Raw genomic sequence first — 25,520 nt, 5'->3', positions numbered from 1 at the left:
AATACCATTTTAAGATAGGATAAAAAGTTGAAGGAATAATTAAGAGAATAGTTCAATATTTTGGGAAATACACGCATTCGCTTTCTTGCCTAAGTTAGATGAGAAGATTGATACCACTCAAGCTGGAGCCAACAGACTGGAAATGGGGGAAACAGCTTAGGTTGGCACTCCTACACCAAAAGACGTGTAAAAGCTTCCATTGGGAGCGGTGATTCTCTGGCCCTATAGTGGCTCAGGCAAAAGATGAATGGGCAGAAGCTGTGGCACGAGCACCTTCTATCTGTCTGTCTGTCGCTTCAACAGTTGTCCAGAGTACGTTTAGACACAGCCGTCAGTTCACGTTTTTTCCTCAGTTGCGATTGTTGCTCTTGCAGCACCAGACAGGATTTGTTTAGTCCCTGTAAGGCTTTCTGGTACTGTGGAGGCAGTGCAGCTGCATGGCATGGAGCAATACATCAGTAAACGGAGGAGATGTAGGCTGTAAAGCAAATGGCTCAGCAGGGTATTCAAGAGCAGGCTGTAAAGCATAATGACCAAGCTGCACCACACAGAGAGTTGATTGTGTGTCTGGTGCTCAGTGCCGCTTTCAAAGGGCTGTGGTGGTAAAAAGAGTGGTGCTTCAGTTTAGTTGGTTTGCAATGCAGTCTGACATTGCCCACACCCATAGAGAGACAAATGTTCATATCAGAGTTCCTCTGCAATACTGAAATGCATTGTGGGATGTTCCAGGTATATCTGTATCCAGTGACTAGTTATTCAGATGATTAATTTTGTTATAGTGTGGGTTTGAGAGGGCACTCTGGAAGACAGACTATGATCTAACACTGATCTGATTGCTTACAATGTAAGTGGCTACCGGATTACCTTTTCTTTAGTTTTCCATCAATCTAAGATCCATAAAACAAGTCATAATCTTACCTGAGCTTCTTCTGTCTTAAAGGTTGATTTTGGGGTTGAGCACACAATCTGTGTTCTGATTTCATTATCACAAATTGTGAGTATGGCACTGTAGTCATATTTTCCATATTAAAAGGGCTGTGTGTTCTTGGCCCCAGCTGAGGCGAGTGCACAGATTAGAGATAATACTTTTCATGAAGCAGATGATCTCTTCATTGGCGTCTGGACAGTGATGGGTGAGCTAAAGATGTGACCAGACAGAGATGTTTGCTTTCTCTTAATAATGATACCAGTGCATCACGTCAGTAGATAAATAAACTTACACTGGCTTCCGTTGCACTAAAAAAAAGGCAATGTATTCATCAGTATTGATGCTCATGCTTAATTCCTCTGGCTGCCACAATGCTCTGTCAATTTTAATCAGTTATTCTATCCTTTTGCTGTACCTGTGATAACATGTTTCTCTCCAGTCATCTTGACACTTGAATAGTCAGGGGTGGCATGAAAATTACTGTGTGATGGATTTGTCCATTAAAGCAAGCTGAGCTAAAACCTGGAGTCTCTCTGGCTGTCTGTCTTCTCTTTCTTTTTAATACAGACTCCCAAAACACACTCTCACATACAAATTACAGCACTCATTATTTCCTTGCTGTAAGGCAACAGCTGTACAATGTACTGGCTTTTTGCAAGAATAACACACCTTTTAGGAAAACAGAAGTGATGTTATTATTAAAACAGTGAGTCATTACTCAGACCCCTAAACCATACTAAAAGTGTTACTAAAAAATAATGTTAGCTTCAGTTTAGGGATTTTCAACTGTAATAAAATTGTATTTATTTAGTTAACTTAACAGCTACATAACCTTACATACGCAATACGGTAAATTCACACTGAGAGCAAACAAAGCGTCAAATATTTGTGAGAAAAGTCAGCTAAATCAAGAGCTGTCTGTATGCTGAAAGTACAGGCCTGTTTCAGAGCTGAAGCACCCTGTTGAAGTCATTTGCTTTCAGCTGGTGACACTGACAACACCCAAGCTTTACCAAACTCCTCCTGTAGCCTCAATATGCCATTCAGTTGGCTGTCATGGACACTTTCTTGGATCCTCACTGACAGAAGGTCCAAATGGATGTTACATTAGCTGCAATGCCATGCAGGTGTGAGTTTCTCCTCTTTACTCTGCCAAGCAATACATGCCTGTTTGACGTTGAGTTGGGAAAGTAAATGGGATCATGATGAGGTATTCAGTGTAATCCAATATTTACAGAACATTTATTGAACAAAACCTGAGAAGGGAAGGAATGTGTAGCCTACTTTCGGCATGGAAGCAGGGTGGCTTTAAGAAAGCTGTGTGTATGCATTAAGGCAAGTGTACGTACTGTATGCCCTATGTCAAAAAACACAGAAGGCTGGACACTGGAGCATAGTGTCATAAGACAAACTGGCTCAAAAAAATGTGCATTCATCTAATAATTTACTTGCTTTCTGAGCTACAGTTTAATCTACCTTTGAAAGAGCCAAATGAGTTTCTGAAAAAAACAAATACCCAATTAGTGATTTTGTTGGGCCGAATGAGCCTGAGTACTTATCTGAATTATTATAAATAAAATGGAAAGAAAGAAATTTACTATAGCTGACCTCCACTTTCCAAGTGGTCAGTGTTCTCCACTTTGCTTTGTTTGCCTCCCACAGACAAACAGAAAGACAGACAGGACAACAGGTGAAAACATGCTGATTGAACCGGCAATAAGTATAATTAGATACCTGCTGTGCTATGTGGTGGTTTACTGTTTATTCTCAAAGGATCAGAATGTGCAGACGAATAATGAATACCAAATTAGTTACACCTCTTTAACTGAGCAAGATAATGTACATTCTTTATTTTTGTTGCTATACATTAGCGCCATCTAGCGCACGGTAGTTTCACTCAAAGGAAGTGACGTTGTCTCAAATTCCCACCAATCAACAGCCGCGGCTCAAAATTCGAAAGTCAACCTGCAGAGAGTCGGATGTGATGTGCTGAAATGGATTGTGTTGCTAAATAACTTTAGTCAACAACGCATTTAGCTACACACCAACTAGCCTGGTGGTTTGCACGTGTCGGTAAGTTGACTTTTAGGTTGCTTTCAAACATGACGGCAGCTTACAGCTACTGTAGACATTGTTATATCGGCATACGTTAACGTTAAATAGCATGCTAACCTAGTTAGCACATTAGCTTAGTCGTTTGTTTTGCTGAGGTGTATCAGCAGGCTACGCTGTTGATAAATTGGACAACGCCAAGCAAACATTTGAACTAATCACAGATCCTGAGCCATGGCGAAAGAACGGGTCCAGAAGAAGTCCTTCCAGCAGAGTCTGGAGGACATTAAGGAGAGGATGAAGGACAAGAGGAACAAACGGCTGGCTCGTGCTTCAGCCCCCAGAAGAGTACGGTCCAAAATTATAAACAACAGCAGTGGTAAGGAAGTGGGCCATGCTTATCTATCGCTTTAACAATCACAGCTTAGATGACGTGTAGGACTTTCCCCACAAGTATGTAGCATACTAGTACTTGACATTGCCAGATGCAGGAAATATGTTGAAATGCAGATGACGTTTTATCCTAAACAAGCAAACACCATCCATTCCGTGTTTTCTCCCAGTGGTTAACTCCATTCACACCATCCTGAAGGGTGTCCAGCTGAACAACAAGGAGCTGGCTGTTGCCCTGCAAGTTGAGAAGGAAAAGGGGAGACATGCTAATGCAGTGATCCTGCAGCTGAAAAGGGAGCAACAGGCGCTGTTTCTTCACCTACTTCTGTTCAAGAAGAAGCTCAAGGAGCAGGAGGCTCTCGCAGTGAGTGCTGCAGAGGTACACCGAGGAGACCTGTGGTCTGTTCTTTGTTGATCAACTAACTTATTATTTTCCGAAGTAATGTTACTGTGTGCCTTCGTAAAAGGAAATTATATTTGATTTATTTCTGTGTTGATTTAGAATAAAGCTCCACACGTCCTTGTGGAACCCACACACCATGTGGATTCAGCGAGGTAACTTTGTTAAAACAAAAATGAATTGCATAAACTTTGATGACATCCCTTGTTCTGAGATTCAGGATCTATTACCTCTCAATTTACAGGAGAAAGCGGTCCAGCCAGAACCTTGATAAGCCCATTGTGTGCAAATCCTCACCAATTTGTGCAGGTATATATAGACACCAACACAACTACTACTACTAATAATATTAATGTTACGGATTAGCCAGAATAGTTCAATCTTTGTCAGCTGAGTACTTTTATACCATTTTGCTAGTTAAGTAATCAAACTAATTGTGAAGCATTCTGCCAGGAGTCTTATTTGTAGACCGATCAACAGAACACATTTAAATATTGGCTATTCTTCAGATCACAAAATGACATGACAGCTATTGTGTACGGGTCTCACTGTTTTAATAAACTATTGCATGTATCCAAAAAAACTAAACTGTTGTAATGATAATGTTTTTGTTCTTTTTTTTCACAGACCTTCCGCCTTCTGAAAAGAATAAACAATCTGACAGGCAGATGCTGCTGCCATCTACGGTGAGTGTGAGACGTCGCCATGCAGATAGAAGCAGTAGGAGGAGGTCTGACCGTGTGCAAGAAAGGAAGTCGTTGAGTGAGGGTGACCCCATCACAGGCTTGGGTACTTTGATAGCAAGTCCTATTCGCAGTGACCACGAAAATACAAATCAGCCACAGCGAGGAGCAGAAACAGATGTAGTGGAGCCCGTTGGAACTGAGGATTTTCTCCATTCTACTCCCGAACCTGTCCCGCCCAAAAACAGCAACAACCAGCAGCGGCCCAGCAGAAAAAAAGCCCAGCAGCAGCCCCGAACCAAACCAGAAGCTGCTCCACAGAAAGCAGAGAGAGGCCACAAACCAGACCGGGCCCCGTTGAAGAAACCTTGGGAGAATCACAAACCCAGAACTCGCTCCAAGAGTCGAGACCGCTCAGCCACACGGGCCCAAACAGCAGTTCCGTCACAGGGCAATAAGCTCAACAGCTCACTGGGTTTTAATGACACATTTGACTTTGATTGTGAGGAGGCGGTTCACCTCACACCGTTTAGGGCCAAGGCAGAGGACAGTCAGTCGTCCACGCCCATCGGCGAAGAGACTCCTCACACTGAGGCTACAGATGTGGTTTCCAAACAGATTGAATCCAGCTCGTCATCACCAGCTTCTGAATCCGAGGACAGCCTTTATGTCCCTCAGAAGAGCAGACGGGCACAGACTTCCCCCGACGAGACCAACGTGATTACCACTCGTAGAGGCCGGCACTCTAAAGTCGTCAGACAGAAAGAAATCATCCCTCCAAAACAAGGGATCTCTGGTGAGCTTCTTAACTTGAGCTTTATATTTAATTTGTGGTTTATTTGAGTTAAGATGGTTCTAGTTAAATAATTTAATGAATTATTTTGTGTTTTCTAGTCTTCAGAGATGAGGAGTCAAGTCCTAAGGCTGTAGAGCCTGAAAAGACGGAAGCCCATCACTCCCCTGACTCCAGCTTCTCTAACAGTCCTCACTCAGCGTTGTTGAGACGGGAAAGTCACCACGGTGAGTAAATGGTCCGGAACACGTTGAGCATTATAATTATAGCTCTCGGGTTGTAATGCATGAGCGTGAGTATACACAAAGCTGTGAAGGCGAACTAGATAGCGTAATGACGTTTTGTAGTCTCATTTGGCCACTTTATTGGTAACCGCCTTATTTAAGACGCGTATAAGCTTCAAAATTCTCGAGAGGGGTATTTACTGGTGTGTTTTATATCGTAGAGCAACAAATAAAAACATCTCAAGCCTGTGCAAACCATAGAACTTTTTTTCAGGGAAGATGAGGGAACCGGAAGTGCAAAAATGCTAACTCGTGCAATATCAATAGAGACTTTATAGACATCCAGGTTGGCCAGTCAGACGAGGTGGTTTTAGTCCATATTCCTGCTGAATGAATGAATTTTGGTCTGCAGCAACGAATTCATCTCATAAAAGTGACAAAATATATAGCACATTATACATTTTCCTGCATGATGTTTTTTTAACTTCCCTGAGGCACAGCCTCTTAAGTGCAACCCAAAAATCTTGCTTGGTGTTATCCTCTACTCTCTTGGTGTCCTTACTGTTGGATACTGTATGATCTTTAACAAAGATGTGCCGTTAAATTGTTTAGTAAATTGTTTCATGGCTCTTTTTTGCACATGAGTAAATGTTTTTGCTTGTTGTAATTTGTTTGTTTATCCTGGTTTTTCAGAGCCTCCAAGAGGGGTTAAGGAGAAGGATTGTTTGCTGCCTGTCAGCCCTCTGGTTGAAGTGGAGATGATGAGAATAGACAATGTCCTGTCTAATTTCGGCGATTCCTCTGGTGAAGCTGCTCCTCTTTTACCTCACCAAACACCCCAGAGGATCAAGATGTGCAAGAAACGTACGTTTACTTGTCACTTATTAAATGTGCTTGTCGAAAACACAATCTCACAGTACGACTGCTTTGTCACATCAGTGGGCACTTGGGAGGCGTGGCCAGATCGCATCGTCATCGCCTTGTCACTTCTCGATGCGTTCCAGTCTTCCTGGCAATGTCTTTGAGTTGCTCACTCATGTGCGCACATGAATACACACCCCTGTTTTCTTTTTCCTGCTTTTGGATCACATCTTTCATCACGTTTCCACAGGTGGGCTTGGTGTAAGGACAGCAGGGCGGGGCTTGAGTCTGTGTGATGTGACCAATCTGTCCCCTGCAGCCTATCGCAAATTCTCCCATGGTGGCTCACGCCCCTCCGATGCCCGATGCGCCACCCCCGTTCCTGCTCGCAAGCGGCGCTGCACCATGGTGGTGGACTACAAGGAACCCACGCTAAATGCGTAAGTTTACATGTTGATGCTGCTCTTAGTGTAAACGATTTCAGATATGGTCACATTTTACTGCTTGAATGCTCAACAATTACATTGTGGTGTTGACAGGAAACTTCGGCGTGGAGACAAGTTCACAGACGTGCAGTTCCTCTGCTCTCCTATTTTCAAGCAAAAGTCTGGCAGGAGGTCTGTGCAGAAATCAAGGAATTCAATTAGCAGCCAGCAGCCATTTGATAAATACAATGAGTCATTTGTTGGATGTCGCTGAAGGCAGCTACCTTGTGGAGTTTTGGCTGGTATTGTCTGTTTTAATGTGATTTCTTAGGTTTGACTGACAAGTTTGTTTTTTTAACTCTCAATATTGTATTTTTTTTTTTTTTTCATTTGATGAAAAACTGTGATCAGTAGAGCTTATTTGTTGGCTGCAAAGCTTAAGTCTGGCTTTTCTCCTCATGATCTCTAATTAAATGTATTAATGGTTATTTTATGAAGATGGCTAATTCTATTTGTTAGCATCTTTAGTTCTATTTTTATTATATCCTGAATTACTTCATATTATTGTCATTTAATATATTTTAATGTTTCATTAATCGTAATATTCTACTGTATTATGTGACAATAAATGCTGTTTCCTAATTTTCTCTTTTGCAACTATATACAAGTTTATATTAATGGCTGTAGTAGCGTGGCAATGAAGTCAGGGTGTCCGCTGGATCTTAAATGTATAAAAGTTTATAAATCAATTTAACGACATTTAAGGCCCTTAATTGTATCTCAAAAAACAGTTTTTGAGATACATTTAAGGCCCTTAATTGTATCTCAAAAAACAGTTTTTGAGATACAATACATACTATATGACATACCATATGACTTTTTCGACACTATGCTTTATGCTACGTTTCTGACTTTTTCCTGACGTACTTTACTATTCGTTTTTGACTTTTTCCGACAAGCAATACTAAGACCATTTTAGAATTTTTTTCGACATGCTATTGCGAGGAATTAAAGTTCAATAGCACCCCTAGTGGTGGATGTTGTATGTTACAGTATCTTTACTTATAGAAGTTTAAACCAAAAAGCATAGTCGTTAGATGTATTGAACACTATGAAGAAGATTTGCTAAACTGTATTAGGTCAGATAGGGTTTCCAGATACGCCCATATGAATGAGTGAAGGATGGCCAAGCGAAGATGTTGGTGTGTGCTGCTTTAAGGAAGAAGGAGGCTGGACAAACGGGTCGTAGGCCAAGGAGGAGCCTATCGGATTTCAGCCAATCACTGAGCTGATCAATGGGAGAAAAATGTGAAACGTGAAACTTTACCTGACTTTGCTTGGACAGAAGGGCTGTGAATTGGGGGAGAGCTTCAGATCATCTGCGGGCCATCGGCCAGAAACTAGTCTGCCAGGTTGCCCAGATTGGGCCTCAATTTCATGGAACATTAGATTATTAATAGTGTGATTCTGTTTGTAACTGTTGTTGCGTTTGTGGGATAATAAATACTTTTGATTTTGACTTGAACCAGCTGTTCTGATTTGGAGGCGGTTGAGAAGCACATGGCGAGAGGGAGGGGCGGCTTCTCTCTTCGAACAGAAGTTCTGTCGCGCTAGCACTATACTATGACTGCTTTTGACTTTCTTCGACATGCTATACTATGACCGTTTTTGACTGTTTTCGACATGCTATACTATGACCGTTTTTGACTTTCTTCGACATGCTATACTATGACCGTTTTCGACTTTCTTCGACATGCTATACTATGACCGTTTTTGACTTTCTTCGACATGCTATACTATGACCGTTTTTGACTTTCTTCGACATGCTATACTATGACTGTTTTTGACTTTCTTCGACATGCTATACTATGACCGTTTTCGACTTTCTTCGACATGCTATACTATGACCGTTTTTGACTTTCTTCGACATGCTATACTATGACCGTTTTTGACTTTCTTCGACATGCTATACTATGACCGTTTTTGACTTTCTTCGACATGCTATACTATGACCGTTTTCGACATGCTATACTATGACCGTTTTTGACTTTCTTCGACATGCTATACTATGACCGTTTTTGACTGTTTTGCGACATGCTATACTATGACCGTTTTCGACATGCTATACTATGACAGTTTTTGACTTTCTTCGACATGCTATACTATGACCGTTTTTGACTTTCTTCGACATGCTATACTATGACCATTTTTGATTTTCTTCGACATGCTATACTATGACCGTTTTTGACTTTCTTCGACATGCTATACTATGACCGTTTTTGACTTTCTTCGACATGCTATACTATGACCGTTTTTGACTGTTTTCGACATGCTATACTATGACCGTTTTTGGCTGTTTTCGACATGCTATACTATGACCGTTTTTGACTTTCTTCGACATGCTATACTATGACCGTTTTTGACTGTTTTCGACATGCTATACTATGACCGTTTTTGACTTTCTTCGACATGCTATACTATGACTGTTTTTGACTTTCTTCGACATGCTATACTATGACCGTTTTTGACTTTCTTCGACATGCTATACTATGACCGTTTTTGACTTTCTTCGACATGCTATACTATGACCGTTTTTGACTGTTTTCGATATGCTATACTATGACCGTTTTTGGCTGTTTTCGACATGCTATACTATGACCGTTTTTGACTTTCTTCGACATGCTATACTATGACCGTTTTCGACATGCTATACTATGACCGTTTTTGACTTTCTTCGACATGCTATACTATGACCGTTTTTGACTTTCTTCGACATGCTATACTATGACCGTTTTTGACTTTCTTCGACATGCTATACTATGACCGTTTTTGACTGTTTTCGACATGCTATACTATGACCGTTTTTGGCTGTTTTCGACATGCTATACTATGACCGTTTTTGACTTTCTTCGACATGCTATACTATGACTGTTTTTGACTTTCTTCGACATGCTATACTATGACCGTTTTTGACTTTCTTCGACATGCTATACTATGACCGTTTTTGACTTTCTTCGACATGCTATACTATGACCGTTTTTGACTGTTTTCGATATGCTATACTATGACCGTTTTTGGCTGTTTTCGACATGCTATACTATGACTGTTTTTGACTTTCTTCGACATGCTATACTATGACCGTTTTCGACATGCTATACTATGACCGTTTTTGACTTTCTTCGACATGCTATACTATGACCGTTTTTGACTTTCTTCGACATGCTATACTATGACCGTTTTTGACTTTCTTCGACATGCTATACTATGACCGTTTTTGACTGTTTTCGACATGCTATACTATGACCGTTTTTGGCTGTTTTCGACATGCTATACTATGACCGTTTTTGACTTTCTTCGACATGCTATACTATGACTGTTTTCGACATGCTATACTATGACCGTTTTTGACTTTTTTCGACATGCTATACTATGACCGTTTTTGACTGTTTTCGACATGCTATACTATGACCGTTTTTGACTTTCTTCGACATGCTATACTATGACTGTTTTCGACATGCTATACTATGACCGTTTTTGACTTTCTTCGACATGCTATACTATGACCGTTTTTGACTTTCTTCGACATGCTATACTATGACTTTCTTCGACATGCTATACTATGACCGTTTTTGACTTTCTTCGACATGCTATACTATGACTTTCTTCGACATGCTATACTATGACCGTTTTTGACTTTCTTCGACATGCTATACTATGACCGTTTTTGACTTTCTTCGACATGCTATACTATGACCGTTTTTGACTGTTTTCGACATGCTATACTATGACCGTTTTTGACTTTCTTCGACATGCTATACTATGACTTTCTTCGACATGCTATACTATGACCGTTTTTGACTTTCTTCGACATGCTATACTATGACCGTTTTTGACTTTCTTCGACATGCTATACTATGACCGTTTTCGACATGCTATACTATGACCGTTTTTGACTTTCTTCGACATGCTATACTATGACCGTTTTTGACTTTCTTCGACATGCTATACTATGACCGTTTTTTACTGTTTTCGACATGCTATACTATGACCGTTTTTGGCTGTTTTCGACATGCTATACTATGACCGTTTTTGACTTTCTTCGACATGCTATACTATGACCGTTTTCGACATGCTATACTATGACCGTTTTTGACTTTCTTCGACATGCTATACTATGACCGTTTTTGACTTTCTTCGACATGCTATACTATGACCGTTTTTGACTTTCTTCGACATGCTATACTATGACCGTTTTTGACTGTTTTCGACATGCTATACTATGACCGTTTTTGGCTGTTTTCGACATGCTATACTATGACCGTTTTTGACTTTCTTCGACATGCTATACTATGACTGTTTTCGACATGCTATACTATGACCGTTTTTGACTTTCTTCGACATGCTATACTATGACCGTTTTTGACTTTTTTCGACATGCTATACTATGACCGTTTTTGACTGTTTTCGACATGCTATACTATGACCGTTTTTGACTTTCTTCGACATGCTATACTATGACTGTTTTCGACATGCTATACTATGACCGTTTTTGACTTTCTTCGACATGCTATACTATGACCGTTTTTGACTTTCTTCGACATGCTATACTATGACCGTTTTTGACTTTCTTCGACATGCTATACTATGACTTTCTTCGACATGCTATACTATGACCGTTTTTGACTTTCTTCGACATGCTATACTATGACTTTCTTCGACATGCTATACTATGACCGTTTTTGACTTTCTTCGACATGCTATACTATGACCGTTTTTGACTTTCTTCGACATGCTATACTATGACCGTTTTTGACTGTTTTCGACATGCTATACTATGACCGTTTTTGACTTTCTTCGACATGCTATACTATGACTTTCTTCGACATGCTATACTATGACCGTTTTTGACTTTCTTCGACATGCTATACTATGACCGTTTTTGACTTTCTACGACATGCTATACTATGACCGTTTTTGACTGTTTTCGACATGCTATACTATGACCGTTTTTGGCTGTTTTCGACATGCTATACTATGACCGTTTTTGACTTTCTTCGACATGCTATACTATGACCGTTTTCGACATGCTATACTATGACCGTTTTTGACTTTCTTCGACATGCTATACTATGACCGTTTTTGACTTTCTTCGACATGCTATACTATGACCGTTTTTTACTTTCTTCGACATGCTATACTATGACCGTTTTTGACTGTTTTCGACATGCTATACTATGACCGTTTATGGCTGTTTTCGACATGCTATACTATGACCGTTTTTGACTTTCTTCGACATGCTATACTATGACTGTTTTCGACATGCTATACTATGACCGTTTTTGACTTTCTTCGACATACTATACTATGACCGTTTTTGACTTTCTTCGACATGCTATACTATGACCGTTTTTGACTTTCTTCGACATGCTATACTATGACTGTTTTTGACTTTCTTCGACATGCTATACTATGACCGTTTTTGACTTTTTTCGACATGCTATACTATGACCGTTTTTGACTGTTTTCGACATGCTATACTATGACCGTTTTTGACTTTCTTCGACATGCTATACTATGACTGTTTTCGACATGCTATACTATGACCGTTTTTGACTTTCTTCGACATGCTATACTATGACCGTTTTTGACTTTTTTCGACATGCTATACTATGACCGTTTTTGACTTTCTTCGACATGCTATACTATGACCGTTTTTGACTTTCTTCGACATGCTATACTATGACCGTTTTTGACTTTCTTCGACATGCTATACTATGACCGTTTTCGACATGCTATACTATGACCGTTTTTGACTTTCTTCGACATGCTGTACTATGACTGTTTTTGACTTTCTTCGACATGCTGTACTATGACCGTTTTTGACTGTTTTCGACATGCTATACTATGACCGTTTTTGACTGTTTTCGACATGCTATACTATGACCGTTTTTGACTTTCTTCGACATGCTATACTATGACTGTTTTCGACATGCTATACTATGACCGTTTTTGACTTTCTTCGACATGCTATACTATGACCGTTTTTGACTTTCTTCGACAAGCTATACTATGACCGTTTTTGACTTTCTTCGACATGCTATACTATGACTTTCTTCGACATGCTATACTATGACCGTTTTTGACTTTCTTCGACATGCTATACTATGACTTTCTTCGACATGCTATACTATGACCGTTTTTGACTTTCTTCGACATGCTATACTATGACCGTTTTTGACTTTCTTCGACATGCTATACTATGACCGTTTTTGACTGTTTTCGACATGCTATACTATGACCGTTTTTGACTTTCTTCGACATGCTATACTATGACTTTCTTCGACATGCTATACTATGACCGTTTTTGACTTTCTTCGACATGCTATACTATGACCGTTTTTGACTTTCTACGACATGCTATACTATGACCGTTTTTGACTGTTTTCGACATGCTATACTATGACCGTTTTTGGCTGTTTTCGACATGCTATACTATGACCGTTTTTGACTTTCTTCGACATGCTATACTATGACCGTTTTCGACATGCTATACTATGACCGTTTTTGACTTTCTTCGACATGCTATACTATGACCGTTTTTGACTTTCTTCGACATGCTATACTATGACCGTTTTTTACTTTCTTCGACATGCTATACTATGACCGTTTTTGACTGTTTTCGACATGCTATACTATGACCGTTTATGGCTGTTTTCGACATGCTATACTATGACCGTTTTTGACTTTCTTCGACATGCTATACTATGACTGTTTTCGACATGCTATACTATGACCGTTTTTGACTTTCTTCGACATGCTGTACTATGACTGTTTTTGACTTTCTTCGACATGCTGTACTATGACCGTTTTTGACTGTTTTCGACATGCTATACTATGACCGTTTTTGACTGTTTTCGACATGCTATACTATGACCGTTTTTGACTTTCTTCGACATGCTATACTATGACTGTTTTCGACATGCTATACTATGACCGTTTTTGACTTTCTTCGACATGCTATACTATGACCGTTTTTGACTTTCTTCGACAAGCTATACTATGACCGTTTTTGACTTTCTTCGACATGCTATACTATGACTTTCTTCGACATGCTATACTATGACCGTTTTTGACTTTCTTCGACATGCTATACTATGACTTTCTTCGACATGCTATACTATGACCGTTTTTGACTTTCTTCGACATGCTATACTATGACCGTTTTTGACTTTCTTCGACATGCTATACTATGACCGTTTTTGACTGTTTTCGACATGCTATACTATGACCGTTTTTGACTTTCTTCGACATGCTATACTATGACTTTCTTCGACATGCTATACTATGACCGTTTTTGACTTTCTTCGACATGCTATACTATGACCGTTTTTGACTTTCTACGACATGCTATACTATGACCGTTTTTGACTGTTTTCGACATGCTATACTATGACCGTTTTTGGCTGTTTTCGACATGCTATACTATGACCGTTTTTGACTTTCTTCGACATGCTATACTATGACCGTTTTCGACATGCTATACTATGACCGTTTTTGACTTTCTTCGACATGCTATACTATGACCGTTTTTGACTTTCTTCGACATGCTATACTATGACCGTTTTTTACTTTCTTCGACATGCTATACTATGACCGTTTTTGACTGTTTTCGACATGCTATACTATGACCGTTTATGGCTGTTTTCGACATGCTATACTATGACCGTTTTTGACTTTCTTCGACATGCTATACTATGACTGTTTTCGACATGCTATACTATGACCGTTTTTGACTTTCTTCGACATACTATACTATGACCGTTTTTGACTTTCTTCGACATGCTATACTATGACCGTTTTTGACTTTCTTCGACATGCTATACTATGACTGTTTTTGACTTTCTTCGACATGCTATACTATGACCGTTTTTGACTTTTTTCGACATGCTATACTATGACCGTTTTTGACTGTTTTCGACATGCTATACTATGACCGTTTTTGACTTTCTTCGACATGCTATACTATGACTGTTTTCGACATGCTATACTATGACCGTTTTTGACTTTCTTCGACATGCTATACTATGACCGTTTTTGACTTTTTTCGACATGCTATACTATGACCGTTTTTGACTTTCTTCGACATGCTATACTATGACCGTTTTTGACTTTCTTCGACATGCTATACTATGACCGTTTTTGACTTTCTTCGACATGCTATACTATGACCGTTTTCGACATGCTATACTATGACCGTTTTTGACTTTTTTCGACATGCTATACTATGACCGTTTTTGACTTTTTTCGACATGCTATACTATGACCGTTTTTGACTTTCTTCGACATGCTATACTATGACTGTTTTCGACATGCTATACTATGACCGTTTTTGACTTTCTTCGACATGCTATACTATGACCGTTTTTGACTTTTTTCTACATGCTATACTATGACTTTCTTCGACATGCTATACTATGACCGTTTTTGACTTTCTTCGACATGCTATACTATGACCGTTTTTGACTTTCTTCGACATGCTATACTATGACTGTTTTTGACTTTCTTCGACATGCTATACTATGACCGTTTTTGACTTTTTTCGACAAGCTATACTATGACCGTTTTTGACTGTTTTCCACATGCTATACTATGACCGTTTTTGACTTTCTTCGACATGCTATACTATGACTGTTTTCGACATGCTATACTATGACCGTTTTTGACTTTCTTCGACATGCTATACTATGACCGTTTTTGACTTTTTTCGACAAGCTATACTATGACCGTTTTTGACTTTCTTCGACATGCTATACTATGACCGTTTTTGACTTTCTTCGACATGCTATACTATGACCGTTTTCGACATGCTATACTATGACCGTTTTTGACTTTCTTCGACATGCTATACTATGACCGTTTTTGACTTTCTTCGACATGCTATACTATGACCGTTTTTGACTTTCTTCGACATGCTATACTATGACCGTTTTCGACTTTCTTCGACATGCTATACTATGACCGTTTTTGACTTTCTTCGACATGCTATACTATGACTGTTTTCGACATGCTATACTATGACCGTTTTTGACTTTTTTCGACATGCTATACTATGACCGTTTTTGACTGTTTTCGACATGCTATACTATGACCGTTTTTGACTTTCTTCGACATGCTATACTATGACTGTTTTCGACATGCTATACATAGACCGTTTTTGACTTTCTTCGACATGCTATACTATGACTTTCTTCAACATGCTATACTATGACCGTTTTTGACTTTCTTCGACATGCTATACTATGACTGTTTTTGACTTTCTTCGACATGCTATACTATGACCGTTTTTGACTTTTTTCGACATGCTATACTATGACCGTTTTTGACTGTTTTCGACATGCTCTACTATGACCGTTTTTGACTTTCTTCGACATGCTATACTATGACTGTTTTCGACATGCTATACTATGACCGTTTTTGACTTTCTTCGACATGCTATACTATGACCGTTTTTGACTTTCTTCGACATGCTATACTATGACTTTTTTTGACTTTCTTCGACATGCTATACTATGACCGTTTTTGACTTTTTTCGACATGCTATACTATGACCGTTTTTGACTGTTTTCGACATGCTATACTATGACCGTTTTTGACTTTCTTCGACATGCTATACTATGACTGTTTTCGACATGCTATACTATGACCGTTTTTGACTTTCTTCGACATGCTATACTATGACTGTTTTCGACATGCTATACTATGACCGTTTTTGACTTTCTTCGACATGCTATACTATGACCGTTTTTGACTTTTTTCGACATGCTATACTATGACCGTTTTTGACTTTCTTCGACATGCTATACTATGACCGTTTTTGACTTTCTTCGACATGCTATACTATGACCGTTTTTGACTTTCTTCGACATGCTATACTATGACCGTTTTCGACATGCTATACTATGACCGTTTTTGACTTTCTTCGACATGCTGTACTATGACTGTTTTTGACTTTCTTCGACATGCTGTACTATGACCGTTTTTGACTGTTTTCGACATGCTATACTATGACCGTTTTTGACTTTCTTCGACATGCTATACTATGACTGTTTTCGACATGCTATACTATGACCGTTTTTGACTTTCTTCGACATGCTATACTATGACCGTTTTTGACTTTCTTCGACATGCTATACTATGACCGTTTTTGACTTTCTTCGACATGCTATACTATGACTTTCTTCGACATGCTATACTATGACCGTTTTTGACTTTCTTCGACATGCTATACTATGACCGTTTTTGACTTTCTTCGACATGCTATACTATGACCGTTTTTGACTTTCTTCGACATGCTATACTATGACCGTTTTTGACTGTTTTCGACATGCTATACTATGACCGTTTTTGGCTGTTTTCGACATGCTATACTATGACCGTTTTTGACTTTCTTCGACATGCTATACTATGACCGTTTTCGACATGCTATACTATGACCGTTTTTGACTTTCTTCGACATGCGATACTATGACCGTTTTTGACTTTCTTCGACATGCTATACTATGACCGTTTTTGACTTTCTTCGACATGCTATACTATGACCGTTTTTGACTGTTTTCGACATGCTATACTATGACCGTTTTTGGCTGTTTTCGACATGCTATACTATGACCGTTTTTGACTTTCTTCGACATGCTATACTATGACTGTTTTCGACATGCTATACTATGACCGTTTTTGACTTTTTTCGACATGCTATACTATGACCGTTTTTGACTGTTTTCGACATGCTATACTATGACCGTTTTTGACTTTCTTCGACATGCTATACTATGACCGTTTTTGACTTTTTTCGACATGCTATACTATGACTTTCTTCGACATGCTATACTATGACCGTTTTTGACTTTCTTCGACATGCTATACTATGACCGTTTTTGACTTTCTTCGACATGCTATACTATGACTTTTTTTGACTTTCTTCGACATGCTATACTATGACCGTTTTTGACTTTTTTCGACATGCTATACTATGACCGTTTTTGACTGTTTTCGACATGCTATACTATGACCGTTTTTGACTTTCTTCGACATGCTATACTATGACTGTTTTCGACATGCTATACTATGACCGTTTTTGACTTTCTTCGACATGCTATACTATGACTGTTTTCGACATGCTATACTATGACCGTTTTTGACTTTCTTCGACATGCTATACTATGACCGTTTTTGACTTTTTTCGACATGCTATACTATGACCGTTTTTGACTTTCTTCGACATGCTATACTATGACCGTTTTTGACTTTCTTCGACATGCTATACTATGACCGTTTTTGACTTTCTTCGACATGCTATACTATGACCGTTTTCGACATGCTATACTATGACCGTTTTTGACTTTCTTCGACATGCTGTACTATGACTGTTTTTGACTTTCTTCGACATGCTGTACTATGACCGTTTTTGACTGTTTTCGACATGCTATACTATGACCGTTTTTGACTTTCTTCGACATGCTATACTATGACTGTTTTCGACATGCTATACTATGACCGTTTTTGACTTTCTTCGACATGCTATACTATGACCGTTTTTGACTTTCTTCGACATGCTATACTATGACCGTTTTTGACTTTCTTCGACATGCTATACTATGACTTTCTTCGACATGCTATACTATGACCGTTTTTGACTTTCTTCGACATGCTATACTATGACCGTTTTTGACTTTCTTCGACATGCTATACTATGACCGTTTTTGACTTTCTTCGACATGCTATACTATGACCGTTTTTGACTGTTTTCGACATGCTATACTATGACCGTTTTTGGCTGTTTTCGACATGCTATACTATGACCGTTTTTGACTTTCTTCGACATGCTATACTATGACCGTTTTCGACATGCTATACTATGACCGTTTTTGACTTTCTTCGACATGCGATACTATGACCGTTTTTGACTTTCTTCGACATGCTATACTATGACCGTTTTTGACTTTCTTCGACATGCTATACTATGACCGTTTTTGACTGTTTTCGACATGCTATACTATGACCGTTTTTGGCTGTTTTCGACATGCTATACTATGACCGTTTTTGACTTTCTTCGACATGCTATACTATGACTGTTTTCGACATGCTATACTATGACCGTTTTTGACTTTTTTCGACATGCTATACTATGACCGTTTTTGACTGTTTTCGACATGCTATACTATGACCGTTTTTGACTTTCTTCGACATGCTATACTATGACCGTTTTTGACTTTTTTCGACATGCTATACTATGACTTTCTTCGACATGCTATACTATGACCGTTTTTGACTTTCTTCGACATGCTATACTATGACCGTTTTTGACTTTCTTCGACATGCTATACTATGACCGTTTTTGACTTTTTTCGACATGCTATACTGTGACCGTTTCTGACTGTTTTCGACATGCTATACTATGACCGTTTTTGACTTTCTTCGACATGCTATACTATGACTGTTTTCGACATGCTATACTATGACCATTTTTGACTTTCTTCGACATGCTATACTATGACCGTTTTTGACTTTCTTCGACATGCTATACTATGACCGTTTTTGACTTTCTTCGACATGCTATACTATGACTGTTTTCGACTTTCTTCGACATGCTATACTATGACCGTTTTCGACTTTCTTCGACATGCTATACTATGACCGTTTTCGACATGCTATACTATGACCGTTTTTGACTTTCTTCGACATGCTATACTATGACCGTTTTTGACTTTCTTCGACATGCTATACTATGACCGTTTTTGACTTTCTTCGACATGCTATACTATGACCGTTTTTGACTGTTTTCGACATGCTATACTATGACCGTTTTTGACTTTCTTCGACATGCTATACTATGACTGTTTTGACTTTCTTCGACATGCTATACTATGACCGTTTTTGACTTTCTTCGACATGCTATACTATGACTGTTTTTGACTTTCTTCGACATGCTATACTATGACCGTTTTTGACTGTTTTCGACATGCTATACTATGACCGTTTTTACTTTTTTCGACATGCTATAATATGATTGTTTTTGACATGCTATGACTGTTTTTGACTTTTTCCGACATGCTATGACCGGTTTTGACATTTTTTGACATGCTATTCTATGACTTTTTTCGACATGCTATACTATGCCGTTTATAACTGCAGCAACTCCCTTCATCAACACCACGACCAGTGGCTGGACTTCAGCGGGATTATGCCTTATCCGACCTCAGCATCACCAGCCCTTGATTGTCTTCCTTCAGGATGGTGTCCAATCGCCAAAGACGTTGCACTATTCAAATTTGTACAATGTGTAATAAATTATTTTGAAATTCTAATGAAGTCTCTCCTGATTAAATTACTTTTATATGACTGTTTTCGACATGCTATACTATGACCGTTTTTGACTTTCTTCGACATGCTATACTATGACCGTTTTTGACTTTCTTCGACATGCTATACTATGACCGTTTTTGACTTTCTTCGACATGCTATACTATGACCGTTTTCGACATGCTATACTATGACCGTTTTTGACTTTTTTCGACATGCTATACTATGACCGTTTTTGACTTTTTTCGACATGCTATACTATGACCGTTTTTGACTTTCTTCGACATGCTATACTATGACCGTTTTTGACTTTCTTCGACATGCTATACTATGACCGTTTTTGACTTTCTTCGACATGCTATACTATGACCGTTTTCGACATGCTATACTATGACCGTTTTTGACTTTTTTCGACATGCTATACTATGACCGTTTTTGACTTTTTTCGACATGCTATACTATGACCGTTTTTGACTTTCTTCGACATGCTATACTATGACTGTTTTCGACATGCTATACTATGACCGTTTTTGACTTTCTTCGACATGCTATACTATGACCGTTTTTGACTTTTTTCTACATGCTATACTATGACTTTCTTCGACATGCTATACTATGACCGTTTTTGACTTTCTTCGACATGCTATACTATGACCGTTTTTGACTTTCTTCGACATGCTATACTATGACTGTTTTTGACTTTCTTCGACATGCTATACTATGACCGTTTTTGACTTTTTTCGACAAGCTATACTATGACCGTTTTTGACTGTTTTCCACATGCTATACTATGACCGTTTTTGACTTTCTTCGACATGCTATACTATGACTGTTTTCGACATGCTATACTATGACCGTTTTTGACTTTCTTCGACATGCTATACTATGACCGTTTTTGACTTTTTTCGACAAGCTATACTATGACCGTTTTTGACTTTCTTCGACATGCTATACTATGACCGTTTTTGACTTTCTTCGACATGCTATACTATGACCGTTTTCGACATGCTATACTATGACCGTTTTTGACTTTCTTCGACATGCTATACTATGACCGTTTTTGACTTTCTTCGACATGCTATACTATGACCGTTTTTGACTTTCTTCGACATGCTATACTATGACCGTTTTCGACTTTCTTCGACATGCTATACTATGACCGTTTTTGACTTTCTTCGACATGCTATACTATGACTGTTTTCGACATGCTATACTATGACCGTTTTTGACTTTTTTCGACATGCTATACTATGACCGTTTTTGACTGTTTTCGACATGCTATACTATGACCGTTTTTGACTTTCTTCGACATGCTATACTATGACTGTTTTCGACATGCTATACATAGACCGTTTTTGACTTTCTTCGACATGCTATACTATGACTTTCTTCAACATGCTATACTATGACCGTTTTTGACTTTCTTCGACATGCTATACTATGACCGTTTTTGACTTTCTTCGACATGCTATACTATGACTGTTTTTGACTTTCTTCGACATGCTATACTATGACCGTTTTTGACTTTTTTCGACATGCTATACTATGACCGTTTTTGACTGTTTTCGACATGCTCTACTATGACCGTTTTTGACTTTCTTCGACATGCTATACTATGACTGTTTTCGACATGCTATACTATGACCGTTTTTGACTTTCTTCGACATGCTATACTATGACCGTTTTTGACTTTCTTCGACATGCTATACTATGACTTTTTTTGACTTTCTTCGACATGCTATACTATGACCGTTTTTGACTTTTTTCGACATGCTATACTATGACCGTTTTTGACTGTTTTCGACATGCTATACTATGACCGTTTTTGACTTTCTTCGACATGCTATACTATGACTGTTTTCGACATGCTATACTATGACCGTTTTTGACTTTCTTCGACATGCTATACTATGACTGTTTTCGACATGCTATACTATGACCGTTTTTGACTTTCTTCGACATGCTATACTATGACCGTTTTTGACTTTTTTCGACATGCTATACTATGACCGTTTTTGACTTTCTTCGACATGCTATACTATGACCGTTTTTGACTTTCTTCGACATGCTATACTATGACCGTTTTTGACTTTCTTCGACATGCTATACTATGACCGTTTTCGACATGCTATACTATGACCGTTTTTGACTTTCTTCGACATGCTGTACTATGACTGTTTTTGACTTTCTTCGACATGCTGTACTATGACCGTTTTTGACTGTTTTCGACATGCTATACTATGACCGTTTTTGACTTTCTTCGACATGCTATACTATGACTGTTTTCGACATGCTATACTATGACCGTTTTTGACTTTCTTCGACATGCTATACTATGACCGTTTTTGACTTTCTTCGACATGCTATACTATGACCGTTTTTGACTTTCTTCGACATGCTATACTATGACTTTCTTCGACATGCTATACTATGACCGTTTTTGACTTTCTTCGACATGCTATACTATGACCGTTTTTGACTTTCTTCGACATGCTATACTATGACCGTTTTTGACTTTCTTCGACATGCTATACTATGACCGTTTTTGACTGTTTTCGACATGCTATACTATGACCGTTTTTGGCTGTTTTCGACATGCTATACTATGACCGTTTTTGACTTTCTTCGACATGCTATACTATGACCGTTTTCGACATGCTATACTATGACCGTTTTTGACTTTCTTCGACATGCGATACTATGACCGTTTTTGACTTTCTTCGACATGCTATACTATGACCGTTTTTGACTTTCTTCGACATGCTATACTATGACCGTTTTTGACTGTTTTCGACATGCTATACTATGACCGTTTTTGGCTGTTTTCGACATGCTATACTATGACCGTTTTTGACTTTCTTCGACATGCTATACTATGACTGTTTTCGACATGCTATACTATGACCGTTTTTGACTTTTTTCGACATGCTATACTATGACCGTTTTTGACTGTTTTCGACATGCTATACTATGACCGTTTTTGACTTTCTTCGACATGCTATACTATGACCGTTTTTGACTTTTTTCGACATGCTATACTATGACTTTCTTCGACATGCTATACTATGACCGTTTTTGACTTTCTTCGACATGCTATACTATGACCGTTTTTGACTTTCTTCGACATGCTATACTATGACTTTTTTTGACTTTCTTCGACATGCTATACTATGACCGTTTTTGACTTTTTTCGACATGCTATACTATGACCGTTTTTGACTGTTTTCGACATGCTATACTATGACCGTTTTTGACTTTCTTCGACATGCTATACTATGACTGTTTTCGACATGCTATACTATGACCGTTTTTGACTTTCTTCGACATGCTATACTATGACTGTTTTCGACATGCTATACTATGACCGTTTTTGACTTTCTTCGACATGCTATACTATGACCGTTTTTGACTTTTTTCGACATGCTATACTATGACCGTTTTTGACTTTCTTCGACATGCTATACTATGACCGTTTTTGACTTTCTTCGACATGCTATACTATGACCGTTTTTGACTTTCTTCGACATGCTATACTATGACCGTTTTCGACATGCTATACTATGACCGTTTTTGACTTTCTTCGACATGCTGTACTATGACTGTTTTTGACTTTCTTCGACATGCTGTACTATGACCGTTTTTGACTGTTTTCGACATGCTATACTATGACCGTTTTTGACTTTCTTCGACATGCTATACTATGACTGTTTTCGACATGCTATACTATGACCGTTTTTGACTTTCTTCGACATGCTATACTATGACCGTTTTTGACTTTCTTCGACATGCTATACTATGACCGTTTTTGACTTTCTTCGACATGCTATACTATGACTTTCTTCGACATGCTATACTATGACCGTTTTTGACTTTCTTCGACATGCTATACTATGACCGTTTTTGACTTTCTTCGACATGCTATACTATGACCGTTTTTGACTTTCTTCGACATGCTATACTATGACCGTTTTTGACTGTTTTCGACATGCTATACTATGACCGTTTTTGGCTGTTTTCGACATGCTATACTATGACCGTTTTTGACTTTCTTCGACATGCTATACTATGACCGTTTTCGACATGCTATACTATGACCGTTTTTGACTTTCTTCGACATGCGATACTATGACCGTTTTTGACTTTCTTCGACATGCTATACTATGACCGTTTTTGACTTTCTTCGACATGCTATACTATGACCGTTTTTGACTGTTTTCGACATGCTATACTATGACCGTTTTTGGCTGTTTTCGACATGCTATACTATGACCGTTTTTGACTTTCTTCGACATGCTATACTATGACTGTTTTCGACATGCTATACTATGACCGTTTTTGACTTTTTTCGACATGCTATACTATGACCGTTTTTGACTGTTTTCGACATGCTATACTATGACCGTTTTTGACTTTCTTCGACATGCTATACTATGACCGTTTTTGACTTTTTTCGACATGCTATACTATGACTTTCTTCGACATGCTATACTATGACCGTTTTTGACTTTCTTCGACATGCTATACTATGACCGTTTTTGACTTTCTTCGACATGCTATACTATGACCGTTTTTGACTTTTTTCGACATGCTATACTGTGACCGTTTCTGACTGTTTTCGACATGCTATACTATGACCGTTTTTGACTTTCTTCGACATGCTATACTATGACTGTTTTCGACATGCTATACTATGACCATTTTTGACTTTCTTCGACATGCTATACTATGACCGTTTTTGACTTTCTTCGACATGCTATACTATGACCGTTTTTGACTTTCTTCGACATGCTATACTATGACTGTTTTCGACTTTCTTCGACATGCTATACTATGACCGTTTTCGACTTTCTTCGACATGCTATACTATGACCGTTTTCGACATGCTATACTATGACCGTTTTTGACTTTCTTCGACATGCTATACTATGACCGTTTTTGACTTTCTTCGACATGCTATACTATGACCGTTTTTGACTTTCTTCGACATGCTATACTATGACCGTTTTTGACTGTTTTCGACATGCTATACTATGACCGTTTTTGACTTTCTTCGACATGCTATACTATGACTGTTTTGACTTTCTTCGACATGCTATACTATGACCGTTTTTGACTTTCTTCGACATGCTATACTATGACTGTTTTTGACTTTCTTCGACATGCTATACTATGACCGTTTTTGACTGTTTTCGACATGCTATACTATGACCGTTTTTACTTTTTTCGACATGCTATAATATGATTGTTTTTGACATGCTATGACTGTTTTTGACTTTTTCCGACATGCTATGACCGGTTTTGACATTTTTTGACATGCTATTCTATGACTTTTTTCGACATGCTATACTATGCCGTTTATAACTGCAGCAACTCCCTTCATCAACACCACGACCAGTGGCTGG

The 25,520-nt window shown here is 38.6% G+C and overlaps 1 protein-coding gene across 1 annotated transcript; it reads left to right on the top strand.

Annotated features, from left to right (window-relative positions):
- Window positions 1–3,214: 3,214 nt before the first annotated feature.
- sgo1 (shugoshin 1) lies at window positions 3,215–8,278 on the top strand. Its single transcript, XM_076106248.1, has 9 exons — window positions 3,215–3,359; window positions 3,544–3,752; window positions 3,876–3,928; window positions 4,018–4,082; window positions 4,401–5,252; window positions 5,351–5,476; window positions 6,167–6,337; window positions 6,585–6,774; window positions 6,874–8,278. The coding sequence occupies exons 1-9, from the start codon at window positions 3,215–3,217 to the stop codon at window positions 7,031–7,033; spliced, it is 1,971 nt and encodes a 656-aa protein (XP_075962363.1). The 3' UTR covers window positions 7,034–8,278.
- The last annotated feature ends 17,242 nt before the right edge of the window (window positions 8,279–25,520 follow it).

This window comes from Anarhichas minor, unplaced genomic scaffold, assembly GCF_050575085.1.
Source record: "Anarhichas minor isolate MPS153535 unplaced genomic scaffold, ASM5057508v1 ptg000033l, whole genome shotgun sequence".
Lineage (NCBI taxonomy): Eukaryota > Metazoa > Chordata > Actinopteri > Perciformes > Anarhichadidae > Anarhichas > Anarhichas minor.
This window is presented reverse-complemented; position numbering and strand designations above follow the sequence as displayed.